Raw genomic sequence first — 22,738 nt, forward strand, 5'->3', positions numbered from 1 at the left:
TGGTTATTAATCATAGTGCTTTAGAGTCCTTACTTCTGGAATCCCTCTCTTCTCCTGGTTTCCATCCTACCATTAAGATAATTCTTGTTATTTCCTTTTCCACTTTCTATTCTTCTACCAGTCCTCAGGGCTCCAATCCAGGTCCTCCTCTCACTCTGAATAAAGTCTGGAGTTGGAGGGTCTGGGGGGAGGCGCCTCCTCCTCCTCTCCAATGACCTGAGTGCCTTTGGGAACATGTACTGATGCCTCTCGAATGTATACATCAGACCCATACTTTCAGTTTGAGCTCCAGACCCAGAGAGCCAGCATCTACCAGCCATCTTCACTTAACTGCCTAACTAATACATCCAAAAGTGATTTATCTTTCAATCTTCCAAATCTACTTCCAATCTAGTTTTGGGAACTAGAAGTATGGGGGTCATCTTTGAATGTCCCCTTTTTTTTAATCCCCTTACATCAAAACTGGAACTCATTCCTGCAGATTCTACTCCAGAAGTATTTTCTCAACACAACACCCCCCTGCCCCCGATCTCTTGACGTCCAGTCAGTGCCCTGGTCAAGGCACCCTTTTTCGTTCAGCCAGGAGGCAGCAACAGACCTCCCACCAGTCTCCCCACCAATCCAGCTGCTCTCTGATCCACCTGCTACACTGCTGCTTGTGGGATCTAAGAGAAAGCTGATCCTTCAAATACCTTCTTAAAACTCTTAGGATAAAATGCAAATTCCTTAAAATATTTTACAAGACCCCTGTAAGATACTTCACAATCTGCCCTGCCCCCTTCCCCTGCTGTGTCTAGAAATATTCCTTGCCTCCCTTTCTCTACTAGCCAGTTATTTTATTTCTCAAATGTGCCAGATTCTCCCCTCTGCCTTCCTCCCACCTCTCATTCAGCAAATATTTAGTAAGTTCATTTTCCCTGGCCAATTCTTAATTGTCCTTCAGATGTTAACTTTAAATACCATTTGACTACTTAGGACCAGATATTGTGCTCTATAACACCTATTATCTTCCCCATTATACATGTCATTTTACTGTGATCACTTTTTTTTTAATCTTCACTGTAAAAATTCAATAGGGCTACCTTTTTCACTGAATTTGATGCTGGGTCTGACAAGCATTACATATTTAGTATTTTTATTTATTTATTTATTTATTTATGTAAAGATTTTATTTATTTATTTGACAGACAGAGATCACACGCAGGCAGAGAGACAGGAGGAAGCAGGCTCCCCACTGAGCAGAGAGCCTGATGCGGGGCTCAATCCCAGGATCCTGGGACCACGACCTGAGCCGAAGGCAGAAGCTTTAACCCACTAAGCCACCCAGGTGCCCCATATTTAGTATTTTTAAATAAACAATGAAAGATCAATAGATGGAAGCATACTAGGTACTAACCATGTGTTGTATACTAAGAAAATAAACCTGAAAGCTGTGAATTATTTCCACTATTTTCCCAGTTTCAGATAAGCAGCAGAGCAATCCCTGAAAGATTAATACCACAAGTATTTAAAGTATCAGGGCAGAGATGAACTTACATGCATAAGAGTCAAACTTTTTCTAGAACCACACTATTTACTTATAAACATAAACAATTTGCATACATTGCAACTAGACTTTTATACTCCTAAAATAATATCTAAAAATAAGGAAACAAACTTTTTTTATATAGAAGTTCTGAGTAAATCATTTCTATGAATCAGACAAGATACTTTTAGGACAGCCTTTAATAAATAGTTTAAATTTAATACATTTAAGTGCATCTCAAGTCAAAAGGAGAGACATCAAAGTAAGACAGAACAATTTAAAAAACAAAGAAAAAATAGGCCAATGATCAACTGTTACTGCTCTAAATCTCAAGGCTTCATTATTCAGCTGGGGAAATGTGTGAACATTACCACACTGAATTGAACTTTTAAGTTAGCAGCACATTCAGAACTTACATTATAAGGTTTTTTTTCATTTTCATACATTGTCAAACACAGAAGCAGTGTGGTAAAATGGAATTAATATGAATTTTGGACTTTTATAGGTTGGGGACAGCTGGCTGGCTCAATCAGAAGAGCATGTGACTCTTGATCTTAGGGTTATGAGTTCGAGTCTTACCCTGGTGTAGAGATTACATAAACAAACAAACAAACTTTAAAAATATATATGAATGTTGGGAGTCATTATACCTGGGCTCAGATCTATATTCCCATTACTTAATAGTTGTGTGATCTTATACAAGTTTCTCCACTTCTCTGAATTCAAATTTCACATAGGTAAAATAAGAACAATATCATCTTTATGAGCAACTATTTTAAGAATTAAGGTTTACATACATAAAACCCCTAGTAAAAGGCATATACTTTAGACAATGATAGAAACAATAATTGGTATCTTCAGATATTTGATCTAGAAATTTAATCTGAAATTATGTCAAAACATACTCATTTGAAACATAACTTTTGAACAAGTTTTCTTACTGTTATACCTACTAATAAGTCAATTAAATCTATACCCTTAATATCTGATTGTTTACAAAGTGCTATTTTTGTAGAGAGGAAGAGGAAGGTAGGAGAAAAAAAAAGAAGAAATAACACAAAAAGATAATAAATGTTTCAGCTGTTAAAAGATGGTCTGACTGCAGAATCTTCTGTGCATAAGAAAATCCAAGAATAATTCTGCACCTGCAATTGAGGGATTAGGTTGAAGGGATTAGGAATTCCCTGTACTTGAGAAAGTATCTCTGAACTCTGTCATTCCTTCTCTTTCTCTCGGGATTTCAAGGGCATCATGTGCTTTGTACTGCACATCTTGAAGTTCCCATTAATACTGGGAAACCCAGCAAGACACAGTTATGTTAGTGTGTTTACCCCATGAATTCTGATCCTTCCAGGAAGTGTAGAACATAAGCAGAAAATGGGAAACTAAAAGAAAGGGGAAGAGGAAAAAGAAAGGAAGGTAATGGAAAATCACCGAAACAACACTAAGTGATTAGCGCTAATAAAGTAGGTCAGAAAAAATCACTAACACACAAATAATTAGAAATTAATTTGCAGTTAAAAATATTGCTGCTACAAATATTAGATGTCAACTTCTTTTTAATCATTTAAACTTCCTTTAAAATTAGCTTACCAGAATCATAGCTTGGCGGCTTCATATCTCCCTGATTCAATTCTGTTCCATATTTCAACTTGTGGTATTTGGCTCTAACAAAGAAATAAGAAAATACAAACCATCTTAAACATATTTAAATGAACTTGAGGATATGTAACAGGAGTAGTCATCAGTATACATTAGTCCTGGCTACCTTTCAAAACAGCCTTCCACGATGTCAAAGTGGTCATCATTATTTTTTTTATTGTTACACCATTAAGTCATTATAACAAATAAAAGAGTAACACTGGGAATCATAAATCTTTCTATAATTACATATCACATTCTACTTTCTATAGTATTCAAATTTCCTTGATGATTGCCAAAGTACAATTCTACTATCAAAGGCAGTAAATAAATTTGGATCATGAAATAAACTTGTAGAAGACTAACCTTTCTCAAAATTGATGTATTTATAAAAAGAAAACTCATCTAATGATATGTACATACAATGGAACATCATGCAGCCATAACAAAAGAGTGAGATCCTGCTATTTGTGACAACATAGATGGATCCAAAGGGTATCATGCTAAGTGAAATAAGACTAAGACAGACAAATACCAAGTGGTTTCATTCATATGTAGAATTTAAAAAAAAAAAAAGAAAAGAAAAAACAAACAAAAAGCAGAATCAGAACAGAGAATTACCAGAGGGAAGGGTGGTGGGGGAATGGGCAAAATGGGGGAAGGAAGTAGGAGATAAAGGCTTGAGTTATGGAATGAATAAGTCACAGGAATAAAAGGTACAGCACAAGGAATACAGTCGATGATACTGTAATAGCACTGTATGGTCACACATGGTAGCTACATTTATGGCAAACATAGCATAACATATAGAGATATTGAATCACTGTGTTGGACACCCAAAACTAATGTAATATTGTGTATCAATTATACTCAAAAAAATGTTTTAAGTAATCTATAATACTCTGTGCCTTGTCAGGCAATTATGATTTATCAAGTATGCATTACAGTAAACAACCCAAAGGAGGGAGGGGGAATTAGCCCTAACCACCAGTGTTGAATAAGATATTTCAACAGGAATGAACAAATTTTTTTTTTCTTTTTTTTTTTTTTTAATAATTTTTTTATTTTTTATAAACATATATTTTTATCCCCAGGGGTACAGGTCTGTGAATCACCAGGTTTACACACTTCACAGCACTCACCAAATCACATGCCCTCCCCAATGTCCATAATCCCAATTTTTTTAATAGTCAAGATATCCTTTGCCTTTTCAGGAAGAACTGTGAACAGAAATTCGTATCTATTTCCCTTTTAAAGCTAGCTGAATATAATTATTTCTGGCTAACCTGATTTCACCATTTCAGATTTAACCATCTGAGACCAGAAAAGTAATCCAGATAAAGTAAAAATTTTAAAGGTCAACCCAAAATGGTCATACTTACATAATGCATTTATGTATTTTGACTGATTTGCTTCCCTAAAATATTGAGGCCTTTTATAATAAATATTAAATGTAATAAGGTTAGGATAACAACAACAATAATAATAATTTGAAAAACCAAAGTAATAAAGTGATAAAGAAGGAATGAGGGGATAATATACCCAAATTTCAAGTTAATTTTTTTTTATAAAAAACTAATTGAGCATGTAACATAAATTAGTTTTTGTATTTCAAAAAAGGGCTAGAGGAAATGGAAATTCTTTGGTCAAATGGGCAAAGTACTGGGATTCATATTATTTTGCAGCTATAACAGAAAAATCAAGGTTATATAAAGGAGAATCTTAAGAAAACCTATGAAAATTAAAGACAGCTGTGTTCTATTTAAGGTAGGTAGCAAGTATATGAGCATATTATATATTAGTCTTTTTACGTTTTGCATATGTACAAAATGTTTTGTAATAATATGCACCTATTAAAAATAAAAAAGAATTTAAAAAATTTTTTTATTAACATATAATGTATTACTTGCCCCAGGGATACAGGTCTGTAAACCATCAGGCTTACACATTTCACAGCACTCACTATAGCACATACTCTCCCCAATGTCCATAACCCAGCCACCCTATCCCTCTCCCCCACCCCCCAGCAACCCTCAGTTTGTTTTGTGAGATTAAGAGTCTCTTATAGTTCAAAGTAAAAAAGATTATTTATTTTATATACGTGTTTTTATATATACATATATATATGTATATACTTCATATGCATAGAAGATTTCTGGAAAAATACATGATGCATAAGATATTAGCAAGATTTCCTTTGGTAAGGGAATGCAATGCATAAGGAAGACCATACCGTGTTATTTGGCTAATTAACAACATGCATATATTTCTTCTTTTTTTTTTTTTTTTTAAAGATTTTATTTATTTACTTGAGAGACAGCGAGAGAGAGCATGAACGAGGAGAAGGCCAGAGAGAGAAGCAGACTCCCCATAGAGCTGGGAGTCCGATGCGGGACTCGATCCCGGGACTCCGGGATCATGACCCGAGCCGAAGGCAGTCGTCCAACCAACTGAGCCACCCAGGCGTCCCTGTATTTCTTCTTTTTAAAAAAATTTTAATAAATACTTTTGTTCCAAATTAACTAGAATATCTTTTTCTCTATTCCCAATGTTTCCGTTAATCACAAACATTTCATAACCAGATCAAACATTTCCTAGCCTATTTCAACGTATTGTAATAATGTTGATTGTTAGAGAATATAGCCACTTAATTTTACTTAGTTACCAGAAAGTAAACAAGGTTCTTAATGTAATTGTCAATCTTCAGATTTTTCATCTACCAACACAAAGTTATAATACCTCCTAAAAGTCAAATAGCGATTGAAAGGAACTGGTCTGAGGATGGAATTAAAGTAGCAATAAAATATTATGGAGCTTATTTATATATATATGTACATATATATATACACATATATGAACATGTGTGCGTGTGTTTGTGTGTATAGGAAAAAAAAAATCTTTCTACACACGAAACGCTGCACTACAGCGCATTCTAGTGGTCTTGGGAAAAACTGCAACAGAGTTTATATAAAAGGGGAACAGAAAATATTCTTTACAATGTATGTAATAAAAATAACATACTATGAACTAACAGTTCATTAAAAAAATAGACACAGACAAAGAAAGTAAAGAACTGTTGTGTTTACCACCGGCTGCATTCCCTTAAGGCAGGGTCTCCCTACTAAACTGTTAAATTCACTGAAAAATAATTTACTCACAGAAACTTTCTCAACTTAGTAACATTCCTTTTGAAGCCAACATGCCAAATACTCTTCTCACTCATATTGTTTCCCATGGTTTTATTTTTTTTTTAAGATTTTATTTATTTGACAGAGAGAGACACGGTGAGAGAGGGAACACAAGCAGGGTGAATAAGAGAGAGAAAAGTAGGCTTCCCAGAAAGCAGGGAGCCCAATATGAGACTCAATCCCAGGATCCTGGGATCATGACCTGAGCCGAATGCAGATGCTTAATGACTGAGCCACCCAAGCGCCCCGTTTCCCATGGTTTTAATACTTCATCTCACAATGTTACCTACCACAACCTTACTCCCTTATCTTTTTGTCTAAATGTGACTATAAAATTAATAGCAGAGCTCATGCCTATAAACTCTATGTCTAATACATAGGTTGGCCTCCCAACTGGCCTTTATTGGATAAAAGAGCATAAAAGTTGTGTAATAATAAAGAAGTTCCATTATAGTTTTGTTCCCAAGTCTCTTATTATAAATAATGTGGTAGGAATATAACATAGCATCCGAATCACATTTTAAATGTTGATGCTAAAAATAATTTTATTAAATCAAGGAACTGTTTCTGAATTCTTTTGACATCTCAGGCACAGTACTGGCTGCTGGGAATAACCTGCAATTTATATTGATTAAAGGTGGAGGCAAGGAGATGCCTAAGAGATAGAAATTGAGTAACAACAGCACACTGTGATAAGAGTTATGTGTTTTATCATATGTTATAGGAATTCAGATAACAGGTTATCTAATTCTGTCAAAGGTGGTGTCAAGGAGAACTACCAAAAAAAGATAACATATGAGATTTACCTAAACCTCAAAAAACCATTTCCAATCAGACAAATACAGAAGAGTATTTCTGTCAAAAGAAAAAGTGGGGGAAAAAATACACCATGGGCCCAAAAAAAAAAAAAAGTGTGTGTGTGTGTGTGTGTGTGCGCGCGCGCGCGCGCGTGCGGTATGTGTGCGTGCACACGCATGCACGTGTGTATACAGAACTAGGAAGGGCCCTGGCTGTAAGAGGTTTTATTAAGATCTTTGAAATTAGCTAGGTATTTTTAAGCAGAGATATAACACCTGTATTTCAAAAAAATGAATCCTACAAATGTGGAAGATCAATTAGAATATGGAAACATCAGAGGCAAGGGGCACATTTTTTAGTTTTTACAGTAGTGCAGATTAAAGAGAGAAATGGGGAAAAAATGGAATGTTTCAGAATTGTATCTTATATAGCATTTAAGGTTCTTCAGTATAGAAGTTCCTGAGTAAATCTTAAACACTATGTATTTTTGAAATTTGCTCATTTTGCATATTCCATCACACTTTAAGGAATGCCTTGAAAAATTCCTGACTAGGCGAGTAATCTTTCTGTAATGTTAAAGATTCAGTTTCACTTAATTTTGGATCTTTTTAAGTGGGACTACTTAGAAAATCTGTAACACAGCAATTCTAAATCATGATCCTTATACTTAGCTGTGTCAGGGTAAATGACAAGATGTCTAGAATTCGCTGTTCTAAAATAGATGAAGATGAAGCAAAACTGACAGGAACATTAACTGTTGAGGCTTGGAGGTGTATATAAAAGATATCAGTCTCTCTACATTTATGTTTCAAATTATGTTCAATAAAAGAAACCTTAAAAATTCTTGGCTTAAAGTATTAGAAAAAATAATTTCAGAATCAAAAGAATGGAAATGTTCTCGAACTCCAAAATTTTTTAAAATTCCTGGCATTAAAGCATTAGAAAAATAACTTCAGAGTTAAAGAACTGAAATGCTTAAGAGCTCTAATCCACAAAGAAATGCTTTTTTATTTCTTATTATACTTAAATAGTGCCATAACATCAGGAATAATCTCAAATCATTCAGTAAATTTCAAAAGATACAAAATCAGTGACTATTCTCAAGAATTCCATTAGTTTAAAAAAAAAAAAAATTCCCTAGACCCAGCCAGTTATCTCTTCTGCTCTTCAAAATCAAACTACTTGAAAAAAATAAGTGACTGTATCTGTCTCTACTTTATCTGTCCTTCTCAGCTCTCAATCCCCTGTGATCTGGTTTATGTTCCTGCTACCTCACTGAAACTATTCTGGCAAGTCCAGCAAGCTCCTACCTAGCAAATATAGATGACTACTTTCAGTTTTTCAGTTTACTTACTTTGAGTCTGTTTGGCATCTGCAATTGTCAAACTCCCACCTTCTTCAGCTTGCTTCCACTATACTGCTCTCTCTTCCTTCTCCAACCATTCCTTTGCTGGCTCTTCCTCCCTCTGCCTCAAACATTTCCATCTCCTGTGGCTCCGGATGATTCTCTCTTCTCCCATAATACTTCTTCTGCTTGCTTCAACTACTCCTATAACTTTATCCACAATATTTATGGTTCCCAAGTATATACCTCTAGTCCTCAGTCCCACTCCCATATCTGTTTTTCTTTTTTTTTTTTTTTTTTTTTTTTTTTAAATATTTTATTTATTTATTTGACAGAGAGAGATCACGAGTAGGCAGAGAGGCAGGCAGAGAGAGAGAGAGGAGGAAGCAGGCTCCCGCTGAGCAGAGAGCCCGATGCGGGACTTGATCCCAGGACCCCGAGATCATGACCTGAGCCGAAGGCAGCGGCTTAACCCATTGAGCCACCCAGGCGCCCCCATATCTGTTTTTCAACACTTACTTCTTAATCTTTAATTTATATAACTTATAAAACTTTGACTCAAGCCAGAAACTTCTATACCTCTATACTCAATCCTCTCTAATTTTTATGAATTATATTTAAAATGTTTCATAGCGGGACTCCTGGGTGGCTCAGTTGGTTAAGAGGCTGCCTTTGGCTCAGGTCATGATCCCAGCGTCCTGGGATCGAGTCCCACATTGTGCTCCTTGCTTGGCAGGGAGCCTGCTTCTCCCTCTGCCTCTGTGGGCTACTCTGTCTGCCTGTGCTCGCGCTCTCTCTCTCTCTCTCTCTCTCTGACAAATAAAATCTTTAAAAGTAAATAAATTAATTAAAAACATAAAAAAATGTTTCATAGCCTCCTCTATTCCAGCAGCTACCATATTATAATTTCTCATCCTGCTTCTATTAACAGATTTTTCCATTCCATCCCCCATAATGAGTGGTGATCTTTCCAAAATCTATTTTATACTATTTCATGCTCCTTTCAACTGTATGACAACTAAATACAATATGTATCCCTAGACTGGATCCTATACCAGGAAAAAGGTACTGTAAAATATAGTACTATAAAAGTACTATAAAAATCATCACTGGGACATTTCATGGGAAAAAATTCTATTAAGATCATAACTGGAACATGTGAATATGGGCTGTATTAGGTAACAGTGCTACATCAACATTAAATTTCCTTAATTTGATAAAGAGTTATAATTATATAAGGGAACCTCCTTGCTCTTAGAAGAAATATACTGAGGTAAACAGGGGCAAAGAGGTATAATGTCTGTATCTAAGTAGCAAAGGATTCAGGAAAAAAGCAATGTGCCTACAGAGTGAACATACCAGTTAATACAGCAAAATGTTGTCAACTGGGTGAATCTGGGTAAAAGGCACGTAGCTCCTGCAACTACTGTTAGCTTGAGAAATTTTAGATTAAAATGTTTTGAAAAACTTTCAATGTTCCCTATTATATGGAAGAGAAAAGTCTGAACTCCTTAGTTAAGTTCTCCATGATCTGGCTCTTGCCCACGTCTACCATTATCACTTATCAAATCACAACTACATCCTACCCTCCACACAGTGACTGCAAATTTCTGTAACACACCAAACTGCTCTGTTCCCTGTCAAATATATCCTCTCTACCTCCTGAACTTTGCCTATCTGGCAAATGCCTTATTTTTATGATGCTGTTGAAGTCTCAGCTCCTCTCCAATTATATCCTTGCTTCTCCAATTATATCCACCTTTCAGAACCAAATAACCACTCCCTTGTGACCCCACTGTACTCTGTACAGATATCTCCCATAGCACCTACCATAGTGAACTGCACTTTTGTGGTTTATAAGTGTGTTTCTTGCTACTCTGAGCCCTTAAGGATAAGGACGGTGGCCTATGTTTACACTCAACTCTAGCACAGCACTTAAGTTGAATGGATACATTAATGAAATGTTTAATGATAAGGGACACACTCATACACACACACACACACACACACACACCCCTAGTTACTTTAGTATAGGTATATTTTAATTCTTCTGTATTACAAAGATAGAATAATGTACCGGTAAAGAGTATAGATTTCAGAATCAGACAGACCTGAGGATCTGAATCACAGCTCTCCTACAACTTTGTAATTCTATTCAAGTTACTTCGTTTTTAAAACTCAGGGCCTGGTACACAGTAGTTAATAAATAGTTGCCATTATTAATGTTATTACTTTCTTTTTGATGATGTCTATAATTAGATTGCTTAAAACCTAAAATACTCCCAAACTACATATTTTTTTAAAAAGTAGTTACCCTCTCTCCACCATCTCTCCAATACAGCTTTCAATAAATCTCTCCAGGAATAAAAAGAATCATCTATTTTTTATTTTGTGCCATTCAAAGATCCCAAGTAAAGGTGAAAACAAGTTCCATAAAGTTTAATCTGTTTCTTAGTATTCACAGATATTTTCTGTTAAATGCTATTTTATGGCAGTTTTGCAAACAGCCCATCCATTAACTTCAAAGAAAGGAGAAAAGCATGTGATCAAAACAAGCAAAATAGAGAATTTCAATATTGCCTATCAAGTACTCAATTATCAGAAACGAAAAATTATCTAAAAACAAAAATTCCAAAGACCACTGTAATTCATATAAAAATTTCCAAAATTCTCATCTATGACCTGCTGTCCTTTACTTGTGATCCAAGCTTTGTTACTAGAGTATCTTAGACACTAGCAACATGGAAAGATAAGGTTCACTTTGGAGAGATAGGAATAGCTGATAGCAAAGGAACAAAATACCAGAAAAGTCTAGAAAAAGATAAAAAGGTTCTCCAGACAGTCTACATTTTTTCCCAAAGAAAACATATCAAATTAAATAATATTAGTTGATGAGGGAGTAAGCATCACAGAAATTTCCTTTACAACTCAAAAACAGTTTCAATTCCATAAAGAAATGGATAATGACAGCTCAGAAAGCATATAAGTTTCTTTAAAAAGGACAGGACAGAGGGAAAATGTGAAATTTTTAAAATAAATCATATAAATCAGTTTATTGGTCATGATTACTAAACAATCACAAGAACATTAAATTAACATATTATAACCATTTTAAAATGTGTAATACAGATACTATTTCCTGAATTCGAAAGTATTAAGTATTAAAATTTGGATTTGTTTTAGGAATGACAGAAAAATTACTCCAATCTTTACACAGAACATCATCTTCCATTTCACTGAATTACCTTTCCTGTTTAAGAGCGTACTCCAGCATTTTGATCCTCCTCACAAGATCTTTCTTCAAAATTTCTTGACCCTTTCTTTCCCCCTGAAGGAAAGCAATCTGGGCCTAAGTAGGGAAAAGAAAAGCTAAGATTAGACCAAATTAAAAAACTGTTTAACCCAGTTGAAGACAGAAACTTTGGGAGACTGGACACTTAGATACAAATACACTTCCTTTTACATATGTGTCACAAGGTATTTAAATATATAGAACGGCACTGATTGCAAGGAGGTAAAAAAAAGTTTTTTTTAAAAAAATATGCATTTTACTTCAGATCAGGGATATTACAACAGGTAGACTGTATCCTCTAAGATTCTATAATCTAAAACAACCAATATAAATGCAGACGTTATGCAAAGGGTACAGTACAGTTTGCTCAAGTGTTTGTGGCATTGAGGGGGCTTCTCTTTTATAAAAGTGAGGATGGGGAAAGGGGATGATAAAATCCTGAGTTCTTGTAATACCACTGCAAAGTAACAGTTCTCAGAACTTCACCACATATGTAAATCTTATGATGGATTTAAAATTGTTTTGAAAGACTTTATTCTGGACCTCCCCCACAAACAATAAACAGCTGCCTTTTCTCAATCCACACCTTTCACTCCACCCCCTTTTAGGAGATTTTTTAATATGCAGGAAAAAAGTAAAAGTTCAAAAAAGGAAAATCAGAAACCACAGCCCTCTATAGGTTCCTGGCCCCTTCAAGGAATAATTAAAGAAAAAAACCCTACATTTTAGAATTCAGTAAAGTGTCAGGATATAAAATCAATGCACAGAAATCAGTTGCATTTCTCTACACCAACAGCAAGACAGAAGAAAGAGATATTAAGGAGTCAATCCCATTTACAATTGCATCCAAAACCATAAGATACCTAGGAATAAACCTAACCAAAGAGACACAAAATCTATACTCAGAAAACTATAAAGTACTCATGAAAGAAATTGAGGAAGACACAAAGAAATGGAAAAATGTTCCATGCTCCTGGATTGGAAGAATAAATATTGTGAAAATGTCTATGCTACCTAAAGCAATCTACACATTTAATGCAATTCCTATCAAAGTACCATCCATCTTTTTCAAAGAAATGGAACAAATAATTCTAAAATTTATATGGAACCAGAAAAGACCTCGAATAGCCAAAGGGATATTGAAAAAGAAAGCCAACGTTGGTGGCATCACAATTCCGGACTTCAAGCTCTATTACAAAGCTGTCATCATCAAGACAGCATGGTACTGGCACAAAAACAGACACATAGATCAATGGAACAGAATAGAGAGCCCAGAAATAGACCCTCAAATCTATGGTCAACTAATCTTCGACAAAGCAGGAAAGAATGTCCAATGGAAAAAAGACAGCCTCTTCAATAAATGGTGCTGGGAAAATTGGACAGCCACATGCAGAAAAATGAAATTGGACCATTTCCTTACACCACACACAAAAATAGACTCAAAATGGATGAAGGACCTCAATGTGCGAAAGGAATCCATCAAAATCCTTGAGGAGAACACGGGCAGCAACCTCTTCGACCTCTGCCGCAGCAACATCTTCCTAGGAACAACGTAAAAGGCAAGGGAAGCAAGGGAAAAAATGAACTATTGGGATTTCATCAAGATCAAAAGCTTTTGCACAGCAAAGGAAACAGTTAACAAAATCAAAAGACAACTGACAGAATGGGAGAAGATATTTGCAAACGACATATCAGATAAAGGACTAGTGTCCAGAATCTATAAAGAACTTAGCAAACTCAACACCCAAAGAACAAATAATCCAATCAAGAAATGGGCAGAGGACATGAACAGACATTTCTGCAAAGAAGACATCCAGATGGCCAACAGACACATGAAAAAGTGCTCCATATCACTCGGCATCAGGGAAATACAAATCAAAACCACAATGAGATATCACCTCACACCAGTCAGAATGGCTAAAATCAACAAGTCAGGAAATGACAGATGCTGGCGAGGATGCGGAGAAAGGGGAACCCTCCTACACTGTTGGTGGGAATGCAAGCTGGTGCAGCCACTCTGGAAAACAGCATGGAGGTTCCTCAAAATGTTGAAAATAGAACTGCCCTATGACCCAGCAATTGCACTATTGGGTATTTACCCTAAAGATACAAACGTGGTGATCCAAAGGGGCACGTGCACCCGAATGTTTATAGCAGCAATGTCCACAATAGCCAAACTATGGAAAGAACCTAGATGTCCATCAACAGATGAATGGATCAAGAAGATGTGGTATATATACACAATGGAATACTATGCAGCCATCAAAAGAAATGAAATCTTGCCATTTGCGACAACATGGATGGAACTAGAGCGTATCATGCTTAGCGAAATAAGTCAAGCAGAGAAAGACAACTATCATATGATCTCACTGATATGAGGAAGTGGTGATGCAACATGGGGGCTTAAGTGGGTAGGAGAAGAATCAATGAAACAAGATGGGATTGGGAGGGAGACAAACCATAAGTGACTCTTAATCTCACAAAACAAACTGAGGGTTGCTGGGGGGAGGGGGTTTGGGAGAACGGGGTGGGATTATGGACATTGGGGAGGGTATGTGCTTTGGTGAGTGCTGTGAAGTGTGTAAACCTGGTAATTCACAGACCTGTACCCCTGGGGATAAAAATATATGTTTATAAAAAATTAAAAATTTAAAAAAAAAAAAAACAAAAAAAAACCCCTACATTTTAACATGTAAACAAACCATAAAATTTTCATCTTCAGTAAAACAGCTAGAAAGAATGGCTTTCTTGAATATCTAAAAGGACATTTAGAATTGAAATAGTATCTTCCACTTAAGGAACTGAAACTATGTTACAAACACTCACTTGGTAAAGTAACTCCTGTAGAGTTACACCACTAGAATACCACTAAGAATAGGGCAGAAAGGACGGAAGGGCCCTCAAGGATAGCCATCAATTTCACTATTCTCATAGGCTTTCCCCCTCCATTTCTATTACATTAATGCAGATAACAATTATTTATATTTCCACATTGCTTTCTATTTAATTGAGCAAGAACTTATATTTAATGATGACCTTAACACATCCTTAAGAAACTGGATTGTCCAACTAAAGTTTAGTGAGTGAACCACTAAACTTCTACTCTATTTGAGTAACACTCCTTTCTATGTTTTTAGTACCATATTGAACACAAAATCCAATTTACCAAGGATCTTATAATTTTCTTTTTTCTTTAAAGATTTTATTTATTTGACAGATGGAGATCACAGAGAAGCAGGCAGAGAGAGAGGAGGAAGAGCAGGCTCCCTGCTAAGCAGAGAGCTCGATGCGGGGCTCAATCCCAGGACCCTGGGATCATGACCCGAGTCAAAGGCAGAGGCTTTAACCCACTGAGCCACCCAGGCGCCCCGGATCTTACAATTTTCAAGATACAAGTAGTGCTGGTTTTGTTTTTATTTCAATAAGGTCTTAAAATTGCAATTAAAGAAGAGTTATTTTTTCTTACAGAATTAAAATACTCCAAAAACAATCATAGAAGAGAAGACATCAAATATCTATACTACCCAAACTTAATGATCATAAAACCTTTGAAATTATGTATTCTGCAAGGAGATTCATTATTTTATGTAAGCATAATAATAATACATTGCATTTAAAGCTGATAAAAATGAGGGGTGGCTCAGTCAGTTAAGCTTCAACTCTTGATTTCAGCTCAGGTCATGATCTCAGGATTGTGAGATAGAGCCCCGAGTCAGGCTCAGCACTAGGCATGAAGCCTGCTTAAGATTCTCTCTCCCTGGGGAGCCTGGGTAGCTCAGTCAGTTAAGCATCTGCCTTTGGCTCAAGTCATGATCCCAGGGTCCTGGGACTGAGGCCCCCATCTGACTTCCTGCTCAGCAGAGAGCTGCTTCTCCCTCTCCTCTCTGCTCATGCTCTCTCTCTCACTCTCTATCTCTCTCTCCCAAATAAATAAAATCTTTTAAAAGAGAGAGAGAGAAATCTTCTCTCTCTCTCTCTCTCTCTCCCTCTATCCCTCATCCCCATCTGCCTCACACCCACCTGCTAAAAAAAAAAAAAGAAAGAAAAGGAATAATAAAAGCTGACAAAAATGAAAGCCTTGTCAAAAGGATATGATAGCCCAACTTCTTTGACCAAACAATGCTTTGGCATAGAATTCTATATACTCTTCAATATGGCTTTAATAAAAACAATAACCTAGCCATATAATTATAAAAATCAAAGTAATGACAAAATCAATGACCAATTTCTTCCTCTCTATATCCTTTGGCTAGTTTTGTATTTTTGCCACCATCATGGTTCCTGGATGATTCTGAAACTTCAGTCCATAATACTGGAAAGTCTTTACTGTGATTAAAAACTCCTTGTTTGGGACGCCTGGGTGGCTCAGTTGGTTAAGCAGCTGCCTTCGGCTCAGGTCATGATCCCAGCGTCCTGGGATCGAGTCCCACATCGGGCTCCTTGCTCGGCAGGGAGTCTGCTTCTCCCTCTGCCTCTGCCTGCCATTCTGTCTGCCTGTGTTCACGCTCTCTCTCTCTGACAGATAAATAAAAAAATCTTAAAAAAAAAAAAAAAAAACTCCTTGTTTTCCCAGTACACTTGCTTCCCCATCCTTCTACCAATTCACATATTGGATTAGCTATATATTTAATAAAAACAAAAGACTTAGGGGTGCCTTGGTGGCTCAGTGGGTTAAAGCCTCTGCCTTTGGCTTAGGTCATGATCCCAGGGTCCTGGGATCAAGCCCGGCATCCAGCTCTCTGCTCTTCAGGGAGCCTGCTTCCTCATCTCTCTCTCTCTGCCTACTTGTGATCTCTGTCAAATTACAAAAAAAAAAAAAAAAAAAAAAAAAAAGATCTAGAACTGTTTTAGAGAAAGATTACAGAAAAGATGGAGTTGCCTAGAAAGATAAATAAAAAAGAATAATTATATTAGTGATTTTTTTCTTGGTGATCACAGAACACCTCTGTGATACTTCTTTCTGCCAAAGATGCATAATCTGAAATCAATCATAAGGAAATATCAGGCAAATTCAAGTTGAGGGACATTTTACATTAACTTTCTTGTAATGTACAAAAGTGTCAGGTCATAAAAGTCAAGGAAAGACTGTTTTAGATTGAAGGAGCCTAAAAAGACATGAAAACCAAATGTAATACAAGATTATGAACTGAATTTGGCTATAAAATGATATTATTAGGACAAGTGATGAAACATGAATGGAGTCTGAAGATTAGATGGTAGTAATGTATCAGTATTAATTTCCTGATTTTGATGGTTATATATGGTTACATAAGATAGTACTTGTATAGAGGAAATAAACACTAAAGTATTGGGTGGGAGGCAACAGCCTATTAGGCTGGCTGGCAACTTACCCTCAAATGGTTCAGGAAGGAAAAAATTCTGTGTATTACCCTTGCAACTGTTCTGTCAACATAATATCTTTTTTTTTTAATTTTGAAATAAACACTAGGCCAACTACCTTAATATGATAAGATACAAAAAATTCAATTCGAAGTCAGCATCATGTATAATAGAAAAACCCAAGAAATACGGACAATCGGGAACAAAAAAGGATTGCCATTTTTTACCACAAATATTTAACCATATACTGGAGGTAGTAGTTAATGTCGTCTGTCAAGAAAGAAAAAAGTTTAAAAACTGAAAAAAGAAAATAAAATTATCATCATTTGCAAATGATATGAGTAGATACTAGGAAAATCCAAAGAAACTGACTATAAAAAGTTTTACAAAATATAGAGGAATTTGAGTAAAGGCTATATATAAAAATAATAAATTAAAACCCAGAAACTATAAATAATAGATATAATGATAGAAAACAATCCCATTTATAATAACAAAAATAAGATGATTAGAATAAAACTTCCAAGAAAAAAATAAAATCTAAGCAAAGAATACAACACATAATTCTAAAGTACACATGGAAAAAATAAGCAAAATAAATTATTCAGGGCGCCTGGGTGGCTCAGTGGGTTAAGCCGCTGCCTTCGGCTCAGGTCATGATCTCAGGGTCCTGGGATCGAGTCCCGCATCGGGCTCTCTGCTCAGCAGGAAGCCTGCTTCCTCCTCTCTCTCTGCCTACTTGTGATCTCTGTCAAATAAATAAATAAAATCTTTCACTAAATAAATAAATAAATAAATAAATAATTCAAAACCCCTGAATACTAATATGGAAGGATACTATTGTTTGAATTGGCTTATTTAATTGAAAAGGCAGAAAGGGGAGGAGAGACATAAGGGGAAAAAAGACTGAAAGACAGGAGGGGGAACGGAGGTGGGGGAAGGAAAGAAAGGAAAAATCAAAAGATAGTGGACTGTATCTACACGAAGGAATGTTATGCTTTGTTACAAAGGAGACAGTTCTAGGTATATTGATATAGAATGATTCCCAAGATAGATTAAATGGAAAAACAAAAAGGCAAGACAGAGAACAAAGTATATAGTTTGCAACCATTTGGTTTAAAACAAAAAGGTAAATATACTATTATGCTTCTATGTATAAGTAATAACTCTGGAGTGATTCACAAACATGCGGTCGTTCTGAACATCTCCAAAGAAAGTAACTAGGTGGATGGGAGAAAGAGGAACAGGAGTTAAAACTACCTTCAAATATCCATGTCTGTCCTTACACCTTCTGAATGCTGTACCACAGGCATGTTGCTATGCATAGAAGTCTCTTCATTGAGAAATGTAAAGCCAATTACAGCAGAACAAATTCATTCACCAGATCTGGCTCCACAAGTTACCAGTTTGTAGACTTTGTCTTGGATGTTTTTTTTATTTTTTTAAAGATTTTATTTATTTATTTGATAGAGATCACAAGTAGGCAGGCAGGCAGGCAGAGAGCAGGGGCGGGAGCAGGGCTCAATCCCTGAGACCATGACCTGAGCCGAAGGCAGAGGTCATGAGCCACCCAGGCACCCCTGTCTTGGATGTTTTAATCCAATTACATTATTTTTACAAAGGAGAAAAAACAATCACCAAGAGATTGAGTAGTTTATATCCCTAAAGAGCACAGCATTCTCACAAATGAACTAAGATGACAGTGCAAAACCATGAATGAAACACCACTTGGAAAACTCAAGACACAAAGGTAATGTAGTGGGAGTATTCAGCAACAAGGACAAGACAGAAAAATGCATGGTCCAAAGGGTCCCTTAAAGTTCTCCCTGCACATCACTACAACAGAATTCCTTCTGAAATAAGAGAGTTCTCTAGTTAGGGAACAAATCTATGCCTAGCCTCCAATACTGTTAAGTAATATGGAATAGTGATGAACTCAGTTACCTATTTATTTTATAGCTATACTTCTCTATGAACTATTGAGCTACCATTTGCCTACTTTTTAAAACTCTTGCTTCTGCCTGCACTACTGTCACCTCAACATTCTCAGAGTGAATTCTTCTGAACTTTCCAGAGTTCCAAGAACAAAAGATTAAGACATGCAATTGAAATATTGAGAAAAAAATTAGAAAAAGAAATAAACTCAATTTGATCAAGTAGATAAGGTATGAAAATAGTTTTCAAGTGTTACAAATAAAATAATTCATCTTTTAAAATTTTAAGTCATCATGCATCCATTTATCTATACAAGGAAACCTAACAGTAATGGCTCATATATCCGAAAAGAAAACTTTGGAGTTATCTTCAGGGAAAATGAATGCTAGAACTTTCACGATGCCTTATAAGATTTTTACATTATATACCTAGAATCAGGCCCTCATTTCCTAACCATTAGAAATAAAAAGATTAGGGACACCTGGGTGGCTTAGTTGGTTAAGCCGCTGCCTTTGACTCAGGTCATGATCCCAGAGTCCTAGGATAGAGTCCTGCATCGGGCTCCTTGCTTGGCAGGGAGCCTGCTTCTGTCACTGCCTCTGCCTGTCTCTGCCTTTCTGCCTGCTTGTGTGTACGCGCTCTCTCTCTCTGGCAAATAAACAAAATCTTTAAAAAAGAAAAAAAAAAGAAAGAAATAAAAAAGACTGGGGGACCTGGGAGGCTCAGTCGTTAAGCATCTGGCTCAGGTCATGATCCCAGGGGCCTAGGATCTAGCCCCACATCAGGCTCCCTGCTCAACAGAAAGCCTGCTTTCCCTCTTCCACTCCCGTTTGTGTTGTGTTCCTGCTTTCGCTGTCTTCTCTCTGTCAAATAAATAAATAAAATCTTAAAATGAAAAAAGATAAAAACAACAACCGGAGATATTACGATTTGAGTCTACATAGTGAACAAAAATTAATTTTTGTATTATTTTTCAATTCCAATTTGTCAAAAGGATATAGATAAGGAATATAAATCTGTTTTATCTAAGCAGGTTTATGTGCATAATGCAGGAATATCTAAAAAACAAATTATTTTAACTGTACCTTAATTTTGAAACCTTGTACTCTAAAATTTAAAAAGGGCTCAAATTTGAAACTGATAAAAAAGAAATTTTAAAACTGAAATCACCAAAAATATATTCAAAAAGAAAAATACACAAAAAATTAATTTGGGTTGGACACTTTTCAGTTGTTTCTTGGTCATCCGCTATGGGAGGGAAAGAGCACTCACTTTTACAAAAATGTAAAGTACAAGAAAACTTGACCAATTCAAGCTTCTCACTTTGAATTTGAGCACAAACTCACAAACAGAGAAATACTTGAAAAGTAAAAGTGAGTAATACAGTTTACTTAGGCTAAGAAATAGCATACAATGAAGTTTCAATAATTTGCTTTATATCTTAACATCTTCAAAAACCATACGTATCTATTCCTTCTGAAAAGCCTTGGATTACATTATTCTCTTAAATTCAGCCTGCCAGTTGGCTTTCTCTGGCATGCAACTGTTGCCTCTAGATAGCCCGCTCTCCTAAAGACGGTGTGACATTAAACTTTACCAGGGGAATTACCAAGAGGACCCACTAAAACACAGACTTCCTGAGCCAGGCTCCACCCTCAGTCTGAAGTGGGGCCTAAGAATTTGCATTTCTACCAAGTACCCAGGTGATGTTAATACTGCTATTCTGGGACAACACTTGGAGAACCACTGACCTACACCATCTGTGACATAGTTAGAAGGCCAAAAATAAAGCAAATAGGCCGTTAAAGAACAAGGAACTGAGCTGTCCCAGAACCCTAGCTCTATACTCCACACAAGTGGTCTTATATAGGCCCTCAAGCTGACAAACAAGGACACATTAGCTTTTTTGATTCTCTTCCAAATTTCTTGTTTATGACTATATTTTTAGCAGTCTCGTGATTAAAAAAAAAAACAAAACTGACCATTTTTCATTTAGTTTAATCACACTGTTAGGGAATACCTACTACCCACCACAGTCCAAATTACTATAAAGAATATAGGAAAGACAAAACTAAGTTCCTAGTCACAATGCACCTCCAATGTAAGGAGAGTGCAAGACCAGAACACGTAGGTATAGAAAAAAAGCTAAGACCAGACAATGCGGTCTCCAAAAATGAGGATTTGAATCATAAATTTATTGAATATTCACATTTATTCATTTAACTGAGCACTGCTTTGCACCAGCGAGTTAACACTGGGGCTATGACAGCAACAAAATAAAACAGAGCTCACCGTCCAGTGAATGAAACCTGTATGCTGAAAAAAGTATACGTAGATCAGTAGTGTATGTTGTATGCAACTAGAACCAGAAACACAGTTATAGACAAAAACACTAAATATAAAAATAAACACAAAATAAGGGCATCTGGGTGTCTCAGTCAGTTAAGTGTCCAACTCTTGATTCTGGCTCAGGACATGATCTCAGGGTGGTGAGACTGAGAGCTCACTGGGGAATCTGAGATTCTCTCTCTCTCTCCCTCTCTTCCTCCGCCCTTTCTCTCTCTCTAAAAATATTTTTTAAAAATCTTTAAAAATAAGGGACACCTGGGCTGCTCAGTTGGTTGGACGACTGCTTTTGGCTCAGGTCATGACCCCAGAGTCCCGGGATCGAGTCCCGTACTAGGCTCCCAGCTCCACAGGGAGTCTGCTTCTCCCTCTGACCTTCTCCTCACTCATGCTCTCTCTCACTGCATCTCTCTCAAATATAAACAAACAAACAAACAAACAAATAAATAAAATCTTTAAAAATAAGTAAACACAAAATACAGTGAGAGATACCTATTCAACTCTGGGGTCAAGTACATAACTGTTGTTCATCTCAGAAAACTGTATTTTAGGGCGCCTGGGTGGCTCAGTGGGTTAAGCCGCTGCCTTCGGCTCAGGTCATGATCTCGGGGTCCTGAGATCGAGTCCCGCATCGGGCTCTCTGCTCAGCAGGGAGCCTGCTTCCCTCTCTCTCTCTCTCTGCCTGCCTCTCCATCTACTTGTGATTTCTCTCTGTCAAATAAATAAATAAAATCTTTAAAAAAAAAAAAAAAAAAAAAAAAAAAAAAAAAAGAAAACTGTATTTTAATCTAGTATTAACTTTACAGCTTGCTTTATCTTTCAACAAATCAGTTTCCTGAAATTGTCCTCATAAATTCTGTACCATTATTTTTATTTATTCATCTAGCATTACTTTCCAAAAAAGATGAGTAAGTCTTTTTTAGATGACACATTATATCTGAAATGCTATAGGAGATAGTGGTATATTCTATCATCTCAATCCCTCCATCCCTAAATGTATGATTAAAAATATAGACCGTCCTACACAAGAAACTCTCCATTGCCCAAATTCACACTTAAAACACTAAATTAATTATCTGCATATTATCAACTGATTGCAGGATATAAATAACCATACATCAGGTTTCTTGAATCCTCACAAAGCTTCCATCTTGCCCCCAACCAATCAATTCCCAGAGCATGCCCTCCTATCTCTCAAATCTTTACAAATTTTCTAATGTTTGCAAAAAGAAAAAGAAATTTCAGTTACAAAAAAACATACATATACACATATACAAATGTATTAGATCAATATTGTACACTATAAACTTGCACAATGTTATGTCACA

The 22,738-nt window shown here is 36.1% G+C and overlaps 1 protein-coding gene across 3 annotated transcripts in view; it reads right to left on the minus strand.

Moving 5' to 3' along the window:
- The window catches only part of STRN (striatin), a 124,967-nt gene that overhangs the window by 72,567 nt on the left and 29,662 nt on the right, over positions 1 to 22,738 (minus strand). For all 3 annotated transcript variants that reach the window (XM_059188646.1, XM_059188645.1, XM_059188647.1), the window contains exons 2-3: positions 11,743 to 11,846; positions 3,119 to 3,192 (exon numbers count right to left, since the gene is read on the minus strand). In XM_059188646.1, coding sequence (XP_059044629.1) covers positions 3,119 to 3,192; positions 11,743 to 11,846 — 178 coding nt within the window. The remainder of the gene's footprint in view (positions 1 to 3,118; positions 3,193 to 11,742; positions 11,847 to 22,738) is intronic.

Source organism: Mustela lutreola, chromosome 9 (assembly GCF_030435805.1).
Source record: "Mustela lutreola isolate mMusLut2 chromosome 9, mMusLut2.pri, whole genome shotgun sequence".
Lineage (NCBI taxonomy): Eukaryota > Metazoa > Chordata > Mammalia > Carnivora > Mustelidae > Mustela > Mustela lutreola.